Source organism: Neofelis nebulosa, chromosome X, assembly GCF_028018385.1.
Source record: "Neofelis nebulosa isolate mNeoNeb1 chromosome X, mNeoNeb1.pri, whole genome shotgun sequence".
In the NCBI taxonomy this organism is placed as follows: Eukaryota; Metazoa; Chordata; class Mammalia; order Carnivora; family Felidae; genus Neofelis; species Neofelis nebulosa.
In genome coordinates this window covers 39,239,502-39,257,967 of record NC_080800.1, presented here as the reverse complement: position 1 = coordinate 39,257,967, position 18,466 = coordinate 39,239,502, and the positions used below count along the sequence as shown (strand labels likewise).

At 46.1% G+C, this 18,466-nt stretch overlaps 1 protein-coding gene across 1 annotated transcript in view; it reads left to right on the top strand.

Annotated features, from left to right (window-relative positions):
- Positions 1-18,466, top strand: part of EFHC2 (EF-hand domain containing 2) — a 204,501-nt gene that overhangs the window by 83,798 nt on the left and 102,237 nt on the right. The window contains exons 4-7 of the mRNA XM_058714481.1: positions 6,522-6,745; positions 10,156-10,407; positions 13,431-13,544; positions 13,883-14,021. Of these exons, the coding sequence (XP_058570464.1) occupies positions 6,522-6,745; positions 10,156-10,407; positions 13,431-13,544; positions 13,883-14,021 (729 nt within the window). The remainder of the gene's footprint in view (positions 1-6,521; positions 6,746-10,155; positions 10,408-13,430; positions 13,545-13,882; positions 14,022-18,466) is intronic.

Here is an 18,466-nt window from a genome sequence, read left to right as displayed (position 1 = left end):
CGTATTTCTAATGTTCACGAATCCATGCTGGCAGAGAGGTCGATGTGTGGTATAAGACACGTCACTGTCACACCTCAAGGCTTGCTTTTATTTCTTGCCAGGACATCACTGTCTTCTTGGTTAGACGTGTCATATGTATAGAGTTTGTTGCTGTTCTGTTGGAATGTGGTTAAAACAATGTTACACCAAGCCAAGAATGTCAGAGGTTAATCCCAGTAGTTTTACTTCCAATTGTCTAAGAGAATCATTGTTTGTCGGCCACTACTCAGTCCAGACTAACCTATGGTAAAGAAAGGCTAATGATTAGAAAGGTACCATAATTTTCTGGTGAGGTCTATGCCAGCTGTTCTCAGCTGAGAGCACTCATCATAATCTCCTGGCCCACTCCAAGAACTTCTGATTGTGCAGACCGGGGGGCGGGTCAAGAACCGGCTTCCATTTCTTAGCGTGTCCTTGGTTAAGAACACTGATTGCTGGGGGGCGCCTGGGTGGCGCAGTCGGTTAAGCGTCCGACTTCAGCCAGGTCACGATCTCGCGGTCTGTGAGTTCGAGCCCCGCGTCGGGCACTGGGCTGATGGCTCGGAGCCTGGAGCCTGTTTCCGATTCTGTGTCTCCCTCTCTCTCTGCCCCTCCCCTGTTCATGCTCTGTCTCTCTCTGTCCCAAAAGTAAATTAAAAAAAAAAAAGTTGAAAAAAAAAAAAATTAAAAAAAAAAAGAACACTGATTGCTGGGATGCCTGGGTGGCTCAGTCGGTTAAGCGTCCGGCTTCGGCTCAGGTCATGATCTCTGGGTTGGTGAGTTTGAGCCCCACGTCGGGTTCGCTGCTGTCAGTGTGGAGCCCATTTAGGATCCTCTGTCCCTCCTTTCTGTCCCGCTACCCGCCCCCCCCCCAACTCTTGTGTGCTCTCTCTCTCAAAAGTGAATAGACATGGAAAAAAAAAAAACAACTGATTTCCACTAGTGACTTGTTTCACCCTTCAACATAATACTTTATATATTTTTTATACTGTAGGATAATCTAATCAAATGTAATCGCAAAATATTACATTCATATGTCATTCATTCACGTTGGGCATATAGTCCATCTAAGTACTACATCCCATAAAGCAGAGGAGGGATGGTGGTAAGGTTGCCAGATAAAATACAAGATGCTTAATTAAATTTGAATTTCAGATAAGCAATAAAGTTTTTAGTGTGTCCCAAATATTGCTTGGGACCTACCTGTACTAAAATTACTCACTGTTTATCTAGAATTCCTATTTAATTAGGCATCCTATATTTCAGTGTGCTGACTAAATCTGGCGACCCCAGAGGGTAGACCTTGGGGAAGGGGTTGCCATTGAATGGAACAGAATAGAATTTAAGAGTGGAGGTAAGTCATTGACCTGTGAGGACAGGTGTTTGGTGCATGGGGGCTGCTCAATAAATACCTGTTGAAGAAACAAAGGAGAGGAGGGAGGAAAGATAAAAGGAAAGGGCAAGTGGTAGACAATGTCCATAACAGAACGCAGGCATCAGAAATGGCACCAGATACTTTGAGGGATCAGAAGAGGAAACGCCAGTATCCACTAGAGAAGACATTTGAGTGGTACCTCACAAGTTTCTCCAGATAAAGATGAAAGATGAAGGTATATTTATTAGCCAAAAGGAACAGCATGAGATCAAGAGGTGGGAAAGTGGTAGGGGTGGAGTTGGGAAGGTACTTGGGAGCTGATCCTGGGGTGTGTAAGGAAAACTAGGAAAGGAGGCAATGATATAAGGGGACATTAGAGCACCTGTCATGCTAGCGCTCATTTGGTGGCTAGGGGGGACATGCATAGGATCATTTTTTTTTTAAAGTTTATTTTATTTTGAGGGAGAGAGAGCGAGCAGGGGAGGGGCAGAGAAAGAGGGAGCATCTCAGGCAGGCTCCACGCTGTCAGCACAGAGCCCGACGCAGGGCCTGATCCCACAAACTGTGAGATCACGACCTGAGCCAAAAATCAAGAGTCGGACGCTTAACCAACTGAGCCACCCAGGTGCCCCAGTATTACTATGATCAGAGGCAAGGAATTTTCTTTTCTTGAAAAAAAATTTTTTTAGTGTTTATTTTTGAGCGAGAGAGAGAGAGACCAGAGTGCGAGCAGGGGAGGGGCAGAGAGAAAGGGAGACACAGAATCCGAAGCAGGCTCCAGGCTCTGAGCTGTCAGCACAGAGCCTGATGCAGGGCTCGAACTCACGAGCTGTGAGATCATGACCTGATCCGAAGTCGGACGCTTAACCGACTGATCCACCTGGGCACCCCCTGGAGTTTTCCATTTTGTATTCTTTTGTTACAAGACAGGTGTCAGACTATCTGTATATTTAAAAAAAAAAAAAAAAGTCATTCTTATAACACCAAAACGCTAAAGAAGGACATTTTGTAAAAATCAAAATGGAACAGTCATTTTAGCGGAGGAATAATCGTGAACATAAGAGAAGATACTCTGTTGTGTCTGAGCACACTGAAGGGTCTTAACATTTTTAGGATACAAACTTAGTTGACACAGCGACAGGTGGCAATTCCGGTTGAATATTCATTCACCTAAGAAATCCCTGTCTCTAGACTCAGATGTATCCTAGGTGTGCGGTGTTACTAAAATGAACTAAACATACCGAAAGTTTAGAGGTAAGAGGTGGTAGTCTCAATTCTGGAAGGTGAATGTCTAAAAACTAAATTTAGTGGTATGACCAAAGATCTAAAGCAAGTCCCAAGGGGGTGAAATGAAAATGCGTTAAACATAAATGGATATGTCATCATTTTGATCTAAACCACAGGGAAATGTTGGAAAGTTAAAGCTTGCAGAGCATAATCAGATAGCCAGGGTCTTTAAAAAGGAAGAGAGAGAGAAAATATGACGATCAGGAGGAGCTTAAAAGCGGGCACCCAATGCGCGGACATCTGCCCAAATTGTCTTTATGGGGCAGTCAAGAAGGCAAACGTTTAAAAATGTAAAGGGTAGAGGTGGTCCTTCCGTTCTTGTTTTTCCAGTTTTAGAGCATTATTTTTTACTTATATACTTTGATCTCATGGTTCATGTGAAATTTCTATTTCTTGTTCTGGAATGCCATCCTGCCCATTTCTTTGGCATTCCAGAACAGATTCTTGCTGGTGGGGTTTCTGCCGTTTACCATGGAGGACTGTAAACACACACAGAATACCAAGAAATAGAAATTTCGATCCCCGAACGACACAGTTGAGGGATACCACGAATATATTATTGAAAGCTCTCAGGTGCAACTGTCCATTTCAAATGGCCCACATACTTGTTTTCTAATTAGTGTGGAATTGTGACTTTGGATTTTAAAACTATTTATTTATTTACTTACCTTGAGAGAGAGAGAAGCAGAGCGAGCGAGCGAGCAGGAGAGGGGCAGAGGGGGAGGGAGGCAGAGAATCCCAAGCAGGCTACGCGCTGTCAGTGCAGAGCCCGACACGGGAGCTCGAACACAGGAACCATGAGATCACGACCTCAGCCGAAACCAAGAGTCGGAGGCTCAACCGACTGAGCCACCCAGGCGCCGCGTGGCTTTGGATTTCTTGTTATTGAAAAGTTTCCTATTTAGTGTTAGGCCTGCCTTTTCTTCCCAACCCACGAATGGTCAAGGCTTTTCTTTGTTACCTCAAAGAGCTTCTCTAGCCTCTTGGGCATGCCCTGTGGAGGAGAGGTGGGAGCACAGATAAGGAAATGTGGGAGTCTGGGAGGGTATGGGGTCAGCTAATGCAGGGGTGGTTCCCCCCACCCAGAGGGGGGCGTTGGTGCAGCAGGCAAGTGGGCTCTGCTCAGAAAATTGCTTTTGGAGAATTAAGAGAGGCCGTTCTTTTGGAAGAGCGACTCTATCTTGTCGCTCTCCTTTTCTGGCGGCCGGCAGCAATTCTCCCAGTTTCTATCCCGTTTTGTTGTTGTTTTCAGTTGATGTGTGTGTTCTGAGAGAGAGCGAGAGCACTCGTGCGCCCACGTGGGAGTTGGGGAGGTTGCGGAGAGAGAGAATCCCAGGCACCCTCCACGTGGTCAGCGCGGAACCCGATGTGGGGCTGGAACTCACAGACCGCAAGATCCTGACCTGAGCTGACATCAAGAGGTGGATGCTTAACCGATTGAGCCACCCAGGCGGCGCCCCCCCCCCCATCCTGTTTTGCCTAGAACACTCCCTCCTCTCCTTCACTTACGTAATCTGTGGCTAGTGTTCAGTGAGATGTGGCTGAGCGCAAACCATGGAAAGGGCTGGTATCTCCTTAGAGCTTGGAACCCCGGCTTTCAAGATCTTTTTCTGCCATTTGTTAGGGTGTGACCCTCGGGCATGTCACTTGGCCGCGTGGAACCTTGACTTTCTTATCCATACGCTGGATTCTTCTGTCTCGTGCATTATCAGCCTCGTGGGACCAGTGAAGATTAAATGAGAAAATGTATATGAAGGCATATGCTAGGGCCGTGATGTTGATTCTGATTATTACTATTTAAAACCTCTGGGGCACCTGGGTGGCTCAGTCGGTTGAGCGTCCGACTTCGGCTCAGGTCACGATCTCGCGGTCCGTGAGTTCGAGCCCCGCGTTGGGCTCTGGGCTGATGGCTCAGAGCCTGGAGCCTGCTTCCATTCTGTGTCTCCCTCTCTCTCTGCCCCTCCCCCGTCCATGCTCTGTCTCTCTCTGTCTCAAAAATAAATAAAACGTTAAAAAAAAAAAAAAAAAAAAAAAGCTCTGTAGGTGGGCTGGTTCTTTCCACCTAGAGAAATAGAGCATTCCTATTCGAAGTCTTACCGAACAGAAATCAGCATAACCTGCTTATTTGAATTTTTATAATGAAGTCCAAATGCAAGATAGATGGAATTTCTGAAGGAGCTCCTGGCCACTGAATAAATTTTATATATCTTAAAAACTGTCACACTATAAGTATTTTTAAAGCGATATATGATGGTTTCTGAAAATACCTGAAATGCCCATGCTTTTATAGATGTTTCAGTATGCAATTTGTTCTCACTGTCTGATCTTGAATGATCAAATAATTTGCATACTGTTTTCAGTGGCATGAATTAAAGGCTAATTGAAGTATAATTTTTTGCAGTAAAATTATATCATCTTTTATGTAGTACATTTAAAGATATTCTAGGCCAGTTCTAATTTTATAGTTTTATTATTTTAATTTAATGTACCAAGTAATTAAAAATTGCTACAAAGAAAAGAAGATGAAAATCATTTTAGTTAATTTCCCCTTACCAGTGTGAAAAGATGATTAGTAGAATAATGGAACAGAGCTTGACACAGTTCCTGGCACATAAAGATATTCATGAAACGTTCCATAGTGAATAGGAATGAATAATTTCTGAGTACTTCTAGACTTTGGGGAAAGGTGCCGTTCTCAGTGCTATAGAAAATGCGAAGAAGCTTGCTTGACATCTTTATACTGAAATACTTCCTTCCCTACAGAGGTCACCCAAGCCGCTTTTACTTCAACCGTCAGACCCTCAGCTTGCTCTGCTCACCTCTTTCTCTCTTTAAGCTCGTGGAGTAGATTCTCAGGCCAAAGTCAGTCACAGATGTTGAGAGACCGTTCTCCACGGTATCTCGCATTTTGGTGGATCTCACGAGCAGAGACGCTGCCTGCTCTTTGTTCTGGACTCTCTTCCAGGATGTTTACATGGCAGACAGCTTTGGAAGACAAAGGTAGTCTCTCCCTCTGGAGCAAAGGGCGGGTCTGCTCGCGGCCTTGGAAGATAGAGTGGTGTCTCCTTCCAGAACATGCTTACCGCCCAGTCTAATACAGGTGGTATCTCCCTGTGATGCTTATTGTCTGTTATAAAAAGATTTAGGTTCTCTAAGCTTAGGGTTTCCTCTCCTGTCATGTAACCCCCTGCGTGGGCAGGAGTTACGTGGTCCTTGTTGTGTCATCCTGTGGGAAGCGAGGCTCAGGAAGCGAACCCTTTTACCGCCAGTGGCTAACCACCATTTTGGGCATACTTGGGTACCCTGGGTCTATACTCTCAAGAGGAGGAGCGAATGGGCTAATCATAGGGTTAGAAGTAAAAGACGGGATGTGATCCAGAACCTTTGGCCCAGAGCACCGTCTACAACTACAAAGCCTCTGATAACCATCACTTTGTAGGGGTGGTTGGGAGGAGGTGAACAGAGGCTATCAAACATGGAGGGAGGAGAGGTTGGTAGAGGAAAGAAGATTCCATGAAGCTTGTAGAAGCTGTGAATCATGGTGTTGGCACCTACCATATTGAAGCTTACTAGTCTGCCTTCCCTAGTCTTTATGGTTTATTAAAGTGCTTCCCCGGTACCAGTTAGGCAACTCTAATAGCATGCAAGGCTGGTAAGTGACTGTGGACCTCAAAAGTTTCAGCTCCCTCAGGTGCTGTCAGAGTTTGAACATACTCCAAGAACCAGCCCTTTGCCCACTTCCCCGTTCTGGGAAAGCATTCAGGGTCGTTACGGAGACGTGCTGTGACCTCTTCCTTGTTAGCCATCCGATGAAACGGTTGTACTTTGTTCCACACCATAGGGACTTCTATCCGGCGTCATCGGATTTCTCTCCCACCTCCTGATGAAGATCAGTTTTATACTGTGTATCATTTCAATATCAACACAGACGTTGTCTTTTATGGCCGGAGATTCAAGATTTATGATGCTGATACGTTCACAAAAAACTTTTTGAAGAAAATAGGAGTCAAATTAAACCCCCCAGGACGGTGTCCAGAAGATCCTTACATGAAGATACAGAGAGAGGTAAGAGATTGATAACATCCGTGAGTTCTTGTCTTCAGAATGAGAATCCATAAAGGGGGCTCAGTCGAGGATATCTGCGTTCCGGATGCAGATGTGAAAGCACTTTTGGGGTCATGGTCACTGGAGTTATCCTGTTCTCCTTGAGGCCGGAAGGAACTCTGGGTATTGAGCTCAGTGCAGGAAAGTCTTCTCTCACCACCCCCACCCTCGCTTCTCTCCACAGAGAGTCTCCGTTCCCGGTGGTAGGAGTCCAGTGAGGCAATTTCCAAGAGCCCATGATTGGCTTTGTGGTCACTGACAGTATAAGAGTTAGGTCCACTCTTACCCGGCTTACCTTTTCCCATCTTGGTTGCCTACCTCTGGGAACCAGAGTAGTTTTTGCTTCTTTACTATTGATTAACTGCACCAAACCTTGGGCATACCATTTTCCTTCTTCCTCAGGACTCCCAGCTCTGCGAATGGTGGCATCAGATGTGTTCTAGAGGAGTGGGAAGGGCCATGACCCTGATGTACCCCATTATAAAAGCATGTTTGTCTTCAAAGTCTGATCGCAGTTAGTACAGGGAGGAAAGAACCCAGTGTTGGTAGTGTTGTCTTTCTAAAGTTGTCTTTTTTTTTTTTTTTAATGATCCCTTGACCTAAATTTCTTCTTCTTTTTCTTCTCCTTCTCCTTCTTCATTATTATTATTATTATTATTATTATTATTATTATTATTTTTATTTTTATATTATATTATATTATATTATATTATATTATATTATTTATTTTTTTACAGAAGAATCAGAACACCCAAAAGGGCAAGTGTCAGGTGGAAGGTCAGATACCTGGGCTTCAACTCAAGTCTTGTGCTTCTTAACCCAGAATTTGATTATGGTCATTTTCTTTCTTTCTTTTTCTTTTTTTTAAATTGAAGTAGGATTAGACAGAGTAAAGTACACCGAAATGAAGTGTACCATGGGATGAGTCTTAACAAATGCTACACCCATGTAACCCGCACCCAAATCAAGACCCGGAACACATCCCTCCTCCCAGCAAGTTCCCTCATGACGTTTTCCAGTCAGCCACTCTTCCCACCCAGGAACGGATAACCGCACTTCTCCTTTCTGTCCCTGTAGATGCGTTTAATCTCGTTTTTCTTGTTTCTCAAATTTGTAATCAATTTCCCTGCCGAAAGATAGCGTGGAATTTAGAATAAAACTCGCTTTTGGTTCTGCTCTAGTCTCTTGCTGAAAGCCGCACGTATGATCAGTCATCTGTTCCCACCCCCTAGCCCCAGCAGAATTATTCTTTAACGTTCCTGTAGGCACGCAACCCTCCTGAGATATGCATATTGTCGATCCTGGAATATTTAAGGAGAAGTCCCCGTGGCATTATACCTGTGTTTGTTGGTATACAAGCAGATTTAAAGTTTGGGTTTATTTTTATCTTTTTCCAAACATCCTGGGCACAAGAGCCTAGAACTAGATGAAGCCTTTACAACGAGGAGAACCTGAAAGGACCGGATCCACATGAGTTCCCACCCTTTGCATATGGCTGCGCTCATTCACGAACAGTCGGTATTATATGATAGTGCTTAGGAATGATGATGCGTTGTATTAAATGCAGAGAGCACTGTGCCCCTCCATAGGTTTATGAAGAAAAAAAAAAATCTTCTGTGCCGGGAATCGAGAATAAATACCAAGAACAGCCAAGAAGGGTTTTAAAGAATTTCCTTAGGTTGGGGAAAATGATTTTAGCATTTATTCCCTCAGGGAGAAAGCTCTTCCATAAATATAGAAATCTGTGGAAAATTAGGAGTTTAATAAGAGGCTTTTATGTTGACTTTAATGCGTTTACTTCTCCAGTTGTTGGCTGCCTTCAGATACGAAGTTAAAATTAAGCAATTTAACTTAAGCCGGAAAGAGCCCCGATGGTTTATAATCAGTAATGCGTTTCTTAAAGGCCTTATGACGCCAAAGAAACCACTTTTCAATTGATGAAAGTAGAGGTCCCGTAGTTTTGGGTAAAGATCCAGGGCAAAGAAGAAGGCTAGGAGCCTCTGGAAGGCCATCACGTCTCCCCCAATTCTGCTGTAAGTCTGCACATAAACTGCCCTGGACGGAGAGCACGTTTTGAGAAATTACAAATGTGATTACATAACCCGATAGGGGACTGCCTCTCTCCTGCCAGTGAGCACTTCCTTTATAACCGTCCTGTTTAGCTGCATCAGGTAGAATGGGGGAAGTTTTGCTCCGAGACAGGGCTGAGGACCTACAAGTCTAGAAAAGTCACACCAAGAAGACTGCGGTGGTTCTCCATTGGCTCTGCTCCTGTTTCCATAGCCTTCCAGAGCCTCGATATCTAAAGCTTTGGAGCAAAATAAAACTATGACTTGTTTCTTCCCTTGACTTTTACAAAAATCTTTGGATGTGTTAGAAGGATCTACAGATACAGATTCTCAGCGAAAAGGCCCAACCGGTGTCTTTGGGGGGTTGAGACATAATTACCATAGGCTCAGATGTATATAAATCTTAGGTGTACAGATCAACAAAGTTTTGAAAAACATATACGACTTAGTAAGTGACACAGAAATCAAGACACGGAATATTTCCATCGCCCCCAGAAACTTCCCTTCTCTCCCTTTCTGGTCATTCCCCTACCCAGAGGCAATTACTGTTCTAACTTCTGTCACCACACATTAGTTTTGTGTGTTCTTAAAAATTTGAAGTCTTTGTGGGGCACCTGGGTAGCCCAGTCGGCTTGGCGTCTGACTCTTGATTTCCGCTCAGGTCATGATCTCACGGTCTGTGAGTTCGAGCTTCATGTTGGGCTCTGTGCTCACAGCGTGGAGCCTGCTTGGGTTTCTCTGTCTCCCTCTCTGCTCCTCCTCCCTTACTCTCTCTCAAAAATAAACATTAAAAAAAAAAAGGAATTTTAACTCTTTGAGAAAAACCAGTTTTCAAAAACAGTATAAAACTATAGTGTATTAAAATACTGTTTAATATTAAAAGCTTCCTACTACTTGATTGTATTCTTTTTATGTTTACTTATTTTTGAGAGAGAGCGAGACAGAGTGTGAGTAGGGGGAAGGGCAGAGAGAGAGGGAGACACAGAATCCGGAGCAGGTTCCAGGCTCTGAGCTGTCAGCACAGAGCCTGACGCGGGGCTCGAACTCACGGACCGCAAGATCATGACCTGAGCTGAAGTTGGCCGCCGAACCGACTGAGCCACCCAGGCGCCCCTGGATTGTATTTTTAAGGCAAAAACTAGCTGTCGGTGTATATACACGTATGTCATAAGTCCTTTGAAATTTTTAAAAATATCCCGGAATAGTCTATGGGAAAGATCTCTTCATGTGCTTTGATTGCGTGTATCCCAGAAGTGATTATGCAAAACCACTTTTACTGACCTTTTTTTCCCCATTTTTCAGACGCTAGACCGCATGGAGCCCTTACGTCCCTATGAGTCCTGTGACACCCTGAAACAGTTTCTTGACTATAATAGGAAGGTTTTACGTTTTTTCTGCCTGTGGGATGACTCAGCCTCGATGTTCGGGGACCGTCGAGAACTCATTCTGCATTACTTTCTGTGCGACGATACCATCGAAATCAAAGAAGTGATGCCACCCTGCTCAGGCCGGGATGCCACATCGTTGTTCCTCCGGAGGAAAAAGCTACCCAAGGTGAGCCGCAGACACGGAACCACTTTCTGAGTTTTTCTTGCGGGCCAAAAGACTCACCATTCACTGTCTGGAATGTTGTGGGTTATGACTATGCAATGACCACAGTTACCAAGTGTTAGTACGGGTGTTTGGAAAACTTTCATTTTGTGCTCTCTGTGTTAAAATACATGTGTGAGGGGCGCCTGGGTGGCTCAGTCGGTTAAGTGTCTGACTCTTGGTTTTCCCTCGGGTTGTGATCTCACGGTTCACGAGTTCGAGCCCCGCATCGGACTGTGTGCTGACAGCTCAGAGCCTGGAGCCTGCTTCGGATTCTGTGACTCACTCACTCACTCTCTCTCTCTCTCAAAATAAATAAATAAATAAAAACTTAAAAAAATACATACATCTATGAAAGTAATATAGAGCATATAACAAATTGAAGTTGGAATTTTCTGGGTTGAATTCAAGCAAGTAAACAGAAAAAGAAGTCAAATGTGAGAGGAAGTACATATTCAGCATTGAGTTCGTAATCAGTTTTCGGAAAGTAAGTGACTCTCTAGTTAGAAGAATTGCTCATGCCCTTGGATGGGGCATTGGCCTCTGGCCTCCGTAGCCTACTGAGGAATTGCACGGTTTTGGTCTAAGCTCTGAGTGTGCAAACACACACGCACACGTGCACACACACACCCCCTCCCCCCACGACAAGCATATGCCCAGGACTGATTCTTAGGAAAGTAGCCACCAGTCACCAACTAGCCACTGGCTAACATCAACGACAGCTTTTGCATTTTAGTTACTATTAAAAGAGTTGTTGGACTGATTCCTACACGTTTATGGCCATTTGAGAGCTAAGTAACTTGGGGGCAGAAGAAACAACAGAGAGACAGAGGACCTGGGTTAGAATTGTGGCTCTGCCCCTTAAAAGCTGTGTGACCTTCGGCGAGTCACTTAACCTCTCTGAGCGTATTTTTCTATCTCTGAAACGCTGTTCACAAGGCCTCCCTTTGAAAGTAACTGTAAAAGCTGAATGGGATGGGGGCATCTGGGTGGCTCAGTCGGTTAAGCCTCCGACTTTGGCTCAGGTAGCCTGGGAAGCCTGTTTTTAGAATGGCTTTGACCAGTAGACTAATTATAAAAAATAATAATGACGTACTGGACATTTGCGGTATGTCTTGACATTCGTTGCTTCCTTTATTCATTCATTCAGCAAATATTTATTGTCAACTGTGTGCCAGCTCTGGGGGTTCCAGTGAGAAAGAAATGGATTAAGTCCTGCTTCATGGAACTTCCATTCTCCTGGCAGAGAGAGAAAGAAAGCAGTAAGCAGTCCCTCGACACTCAGGCATCCTTTGAGAGAGCAAGGAATCAGTACTATTACTGCAGTTTGATGACAAAACTGAAGTTCTCGGGGTGGCGGAGGTCGGGGGGTGCCCGGGTGGCTCAGTCGGGTAAGCGTCTGACTTCGGCTCAGGTCACGATCTCACGGTTCATGAGTTCGAGCCCCGCGTCGGGCTCTGGGCTGACAGCTCAGAGCCTGGAGCCTGCTTCGGATCCTGTGTCTCCCTCTCTCTCTGCCCCTCCCCCCCCCCCCCCCCCCCGGTGCTCTGTCTCTCTCTCTCTCAAAAATAAAAATAAACATTTAAAAAAAAAAAAAACAACAACCGAAGTTCCCAGAAGGTAAATACCTCGCTCCAAGTCCTGTAGCTAGTAAGTGGCAAAGAGAAAATGCTCCAAAGGTACTGTTTCTCTATGTTGCTTGGCTGACTCACCCCCCCCCCCCCCGCCACGTCATAAATTCGCACATTTGAACTTGTGTTTTATGTCACACCTATCAGGGATGATTCAGATTCCTCCTCTGTATGTGATAAACGGGTCACTTTCCATTCAGTGAAGTTGGTTGAGACCTTTCCTGCAGCTCACGCGACTGCTGGGACCACGTCTGGTGCGTGGCGTGGAGCAGTACCCTGGCTTGCTCCGGGCCACGGTTTCCGGTAGAGGCCGCCTGCACTCTGGGGTTCTTGCCACCTCACCACGTGGTCCCTCTCGGCTGGCTAGTGCTTCCTGAACTCAGGGTTGGGCAGGATGCTAAGCTGAGTGACGTGGGCAGGGCATGGTTTCTTCCTCAGGGCGTTTCTCGTAGTTTCCAGAAGAGGAAAAAAGATGGCTGCCGGTGAGGCATTCAGAGAAACCACACGGAGGGGTCTAGCCCTGTGGTCGGTGCTATGGAGGTGTGGACTGGGGACAGGCTAGGAGGACGGGAAGGGTCAGGGGAAAAGACAGCCCTTTAGCACGGCCTTGAAGGATGGGTGTGGAAGTAGAGGGAGAGGTGGATGGAGTATGAGGGCAGAGGAGAACCGTATTTGGGGGAGGAACACTAAGTTTCCCTCTACCCTTCTAGGCTGAGACCACCCCTCCCCTCCCCGGTAACGACAGACAGATTAACAGGAGAAAACCCAGCAAATGTTGAATAACATGTATACCTCCCGTAGTCATGAGAGAGACTTAGGAAAATGGAGGAACTTCCTGAAATGGCCCAAGCCACCACCTTAAATACCATCTCCAGCTACAGGGGGGTCAAGTGGCCAGGTGGGGGGGAAGCCGGTGATAGGGGGTCACCAGGGAAAGCACGGTGAACGAGAGTGCGCTGGCTAATGCAGATTTAAGTTGTCTTCCCCGCTGGTCAGAGGTTTTAGAGATGTTCAGCCTGCCTTCTCTTCCTGGTACACAGAGGGAGACATTCTTACAAATGGAGAGTTCCTTTATAGATGTAAATGCTTTCTACAAAAGGGAAACTTGAGAGGGGCGCCTGGGTGGCTCAGTGGGTTAAACAAAAGGGAACCTTGTACCCAGCTCCTCCTGCCTCTGCTGTTTTCTTCAGAATAACCAGCTCAAAATAGTCCATACACCCGAGAGGCGTGTTTGGGGCAGTGTGTTTTGGTCCCCTTCTCATACAATGCGTATTTCCGGCTTGGGCCCCTCACCACGACCATCTTCTGTGTTCAGTAAGCCACCTACTCGTACCTCGTTTGGATTTTCTCTTCCAGTATGGCCCACCTGGAGTCTATCAGCCAGGTCAGATAACAGATCGAGCAGTTCTTAACGTGTATCGTGGCTTGACAGGGAGACCAACAGACGGCTACCTGTTGGATAAATACAAGGTGAGGGACCTCACGTTTCATTGCTGTTTCCGGTGTGACCTTCCTGGAACCTGAGATACGGGGTGCGTCACAGATTCTCTTGTGAGATTGATTGTGAACGTGGTTAATGAATATATAAACATCTGCGTTGCACCTCTGTCAATCCTAAACAGGCTCAAGCGCACATGTGAATAAATACACACGTATTTTCCAGATGTTAACATTGACTGGGTGTCTTGATTATAAATGATACAAATGAGGGTTTGTTTTTTTTCTTCTTTTTTACAATTTTTTTTTTCTTTTGCGTAAGTCTTCAGAGGGTCTGTGGCGCCAACGCCTTGTTCCTTTGTGTTTATTAGCTCGGGAAAGTAGACCAGGAGTTTTACAAAGATAGTGACCTGTTCATAGGAACCACCATCAACGTGTGGGGAAGAAAAGTGCTTCTTTGCGACTGTGATAACTTTACAAAGACTTATTACAAGACTAAATATGGAATTGGTAAGTAACACGTATGTCACTTAGAAAATAATACTTCGGGGTGCCTGGTGGTTCAGTCAGTTGAGCGTCCGTCTCTTGATTTGGGCTCAGATGATGATCCCACAGTCGTGGGACGGAGCCCTGCGTTGGGCTCTGTGCTGACCGTGGAACCTGCTTAAGATTCTCCCTCCGCCCCCCTCCCTGACTTGTGCTGTCTCTTTCTCTCTTCTCAAATAAAAAATCAAGGGGCGCCCGGGTGGCTCACTCGGTTAGGCGTCCGACTTCGGCTCAGGTCACAATCTCACGGTCTGTGGGTTCAAGCCCCGCGTCGGGCTCTGTGCTGACGGCTCGGAGCCCGGAGCCTGCTTCGGATTCTGTGTCTCCCTCTCTCTCTGCCCCTCCCCTGCTGGTGCTCTGTCGCTCTGTTTCTCAAGAATAAATAAATGTAAAAAAAATCAAGCAAATAAAAAATAACGTTTAAAAATTTAGAATCTGTGTTCTGTAGTTTAGGATTTTGCTTTTGAGTTGCAAATGCTAAGCTCAGAATAGCTACCATGGTATTCATTGAGCATTTGCTGGCAGGCGTTTGTTGTGTTACTCCTAACAACGATTCGAGACTCATTGTCCCCATTTTAGAGGTGAAGAAGCCGAGGCTTTAAAGGCTTAAAAAGCTGAGGTGAAGAAGCTGAGGCTGACTTGTCGAAGGCTATGCAGTAAGTGAAGGGTGAGCTGAGCTCTGAACTTGTCTACCTGATGCCGGAGGCTTCCGTTTTCCTTTACAGCCGGCCCTCTGCCTGACTGCAGCTCGGGCTCCATGTTCTCCGGTCGAGCAACTGAAATGGAAATCTGAATGCTTTTCTTTTCACTGAATTCCTGCTTACTGCAATGGGTATACTGCTTATCTGAGTTCTCTGAGTCTCTCGTTCCAGTTTGTTCTACCTTTCCTGGTGAAGGCCAGCCATGTTTCCAGCTTTTCTCTCTCCTTAGACATCCGTTCTCTTCAGATGAGTTCAGTTCAGAATGAGAAGAAGGGGTTTATTAAGAACTTACCGGGGGGCGGGGTGCCCCTGGGTGGCTCAGTCGGTTAACCGTCTGACTCTTTATTTCAGCTCAGGTCATGATCTCACGGTTTGTGAGTTCCAGCCCCGCATCAGCCTCTGTGCTGACAGCACAGAACCTGCTTGGGATTCTCTCTTTCCCTCTCTCTCAAAAGAAAGAAATAAGCTTAAAAAAAAAAAAAAAAAGAACCTACTAGGTACAGGTTGTTGTAGTAGGACTTAGGAGCTGTGGAGTTAAAGAGTTTCTTAGGCCGGAAGGAGCGCAGAAACCTACTGCGTGTTCCGTGGCGTTATGAGAATCGTAGAAGCAGGCAGAGGATCTGACATGAAACCCGAACAACAAAGCCCTATTTGTGAAACCTGCCAGCCAGCCCTGCCCCCTTCCTGGGCCCTGCTCCAGGTACCTGTCCCTGAGTGGAAGTGATGGTGGGGAGGAGGGTTGCCGACCTCCCAGGTTGGGGTTTGGAGCTGGGGGGCGGGGGGGTAGTGCTTCCTCCCATATTCTTGTCTGAGACAAGGCACTTTGTTACTAGAATGAGCACCCCACATGTCTTGGTGTTCCCATTGTGTAGCATTCCTGGCCTCCTGGGCATCTTCCTGTCGTGGGAGAAGGCACACAGCATACACAAAGGGTTGGCACAAAAAACACTTTGGATTTCACTCTTCCGTTCATTAAGGGAATTTGTTCCACGGCATTTGCTTGCCAGATTAGTCACAATGCACGGGCCTTAGGGGGCCACATCGGTAGTCTCTTCTGTTACTGTCTAAAAGTCGTGCTCTCTCGTGGACGCAGTTGGGCACATTAGTTTTGGGGACTGTGAACACGAGGCAGCCAGGCATGTGCATGTGGTGGCTGTTGGGGAGTTGCTAGTGGTCTGCAGATCCCTGGGAAGGAGGATTTGGTTTTTAATAAATGTTGATGCCTGTGTAGAATCAGTAAGTCTTCGGGGTAGGCTTAAAACTTGAAGAAGAAGAAAAAAAAAACATATATAGAAAAGACGAGTTAGGGGCGCCTGGGTGGCGCAGTCGGTTAAGCGTCCGACTTCAGCCAGGTCACGATCTCGCGGTCCGTGAGTTCGAGCCCCGCGTCGGGCTCTGGGCTGACGGCTCGGAGCCTGGAGCCTGCTTCCGATCCTGTGTCTCCCTCTCTCTCTGCCCCTCCCCCGTTCATGCTCTGTCTCTCTCTGTCCCAAAAATAAATAAAAAACGTTGAAAAAAAAAATGTAAAAAAAAAAAAAAGAAAAGACGAGTTAACTGAAGACGTTGACCTCCGTCCCACTGAAAGATGGTCTTAATGTGAAGGACGTGGCAAAGGTTTCCAAACCTCATCTGATCCCTTCAGCGCAAAGCCCCAACATTTGGTCAATGCTTGTCTGCCAGCTCGATTTCGAGACTGCAAAGTTGCATTTGGGAAAATGAACGTGGTGCTGGTGAGACATGGTATGTTGTTAGTCTCCTAACCGTTTGGCAGGGAACTTGCAGAGACAGAGTGACTTCTCTGGCGTCCTCTAAATCTAGCCGTCCTCGGCAAACAGATCAGCTCTAGATGCCCGATGGTCCATTTTGGTTGATCCCTGGCACTTAATTTCTTTCTGCTCACTTCTCTGGGTCACTCTATACAATTATGCATTATGTAAAAAAAAAAAAAAAAAGGGAGTCTGTGCCTTTAAAGCTAATATAACACGAGCATCGTGCATTTAAACAGAAAATTATGCAAATGCAAAATTATGATGCGTTTTATAGTCACGCTGACTTTTTATATTTCTCATATGCTAAAATATCCCATTTAACAGACACTATTATTACACAGCATTTCTTGAGTCACAACAGTGTACTTAACGTAAGTAATGACTAGAAATTATATCCATGGTGCAAGCGGGGTGGGGGTGGGTGGGTCGTGAATCCGCATTCTCTGGTAATCGTTACTTTGCCTTTCCTGACTTTTTGGTGAGGTTAAATTAGCGTACTTGATGTTACTCACATACAGTCACATCTGACATCTCGATCGAGTTTATAATCCGTCTGCTTCTCTAAATTCAGAAGACCGCATTTTACGCATTATATTCTCGTATCCTTGAAGTTCAAGCTAGAACAGAGTCCCGTCAGTAAGTGTGGTCGCACTTCCTCCCTTGTCAGGAATTGTGGCCAGTGCAGTCCAGGAAGGTGCAGACAGGCGCTAACCACACCACCGGGACCCCCTACGAGGGGCCGGGGAGAGATTGGTAAATGCCACCTTGGGGCTTTTTAGTACCTTCTCCTATCTAATGACACCTCAGCAGATTTGGGGTGGTGGTGGGGGGCGGGCAGTGAGAAAAAAATGGCAGACAGACAAAGAGAAGGGGTTGGTCACAGTCCCAAGGAAGGTGCAGGGGTAAGCTTTCTATTTATGTAGGAGCAGAGGGCTCCATAGAATTCCAAGAGAGATTTGTGCCCCTGTGTAAAACCCAATTTGACTCCTAAAACAAAATGAGGGTTCTTTTGTGCGTTCAAGGACTCTAAGGAGAAAGCGATTCCATAGACTCCTTGCATGGAACATTCCAATGTGACTCTCCCACTAGGCAGCTCGGCTATCCGCTGGCCCTGGCTCACCTGCCGGCCTGTAAGCATGTCACTTGCCTCATGATTTCGTGTGGATGCATGCGGACCGGCAGATGGATGCCTGTTGGACTTTCCTGTAGCATAAAGGTTGGAAAAGGCTCCAGGGGCCCCAGCAGGAGTTTCTCTCACTGAAGGCACGGGGGGGGGGGGGGGGGGGGGGGGGGGGACGACGACTTGAATGTAACCTGTTCTCACCTAGAATTCCTGCCTTGGGTTATTATTTCTTTGCTATAGGAGGACTTGCTTATCATCGAACCTTAGTGGCTGGGACAGCCAAAACTAGTAAAACAACAACAACAACAGCAACAACAAACCAGCTGTTTCCATTGCTTTTAAGTGCATATTAGGCTGTACTGACAGTAAAGATGAGCAGCATTCTTTAAAGCATCTTTGATTTTGTGGATTTCTTTCTGGCCTCTTGACGAACTCCGAGCTGTTGGCGCCGGAAGCGGTGGGACATCCAAGATGAGAATTTAATGGTCATTGGCGCAAATTAGCTATCCCAAGCTGCAGCGTCAGTCGCAGACTGCTTCTGGTTGCACCCCGTGGCCTTAACGGATCTCACAATTTTGCCCCTTTTTCCGTCCGCCGCGAAGCACAGAGGGTTGAGGAATGGATGGTCCCTGAAGGATTTTCGAGCGAGGGCTCAAGAATAATGTGATTCACTAATTATTTGCCCCCCCTCCCCCCGAAATGAACATCCCACCAAACTCATTTGGCCTGGGTATTGGGTACAAGCAGAGGGGGGTTTATTTTGATGTTAATGAAGTTAATGAAGTCTGAGCTTTAGGATTCTTCCATGGCCTGAGC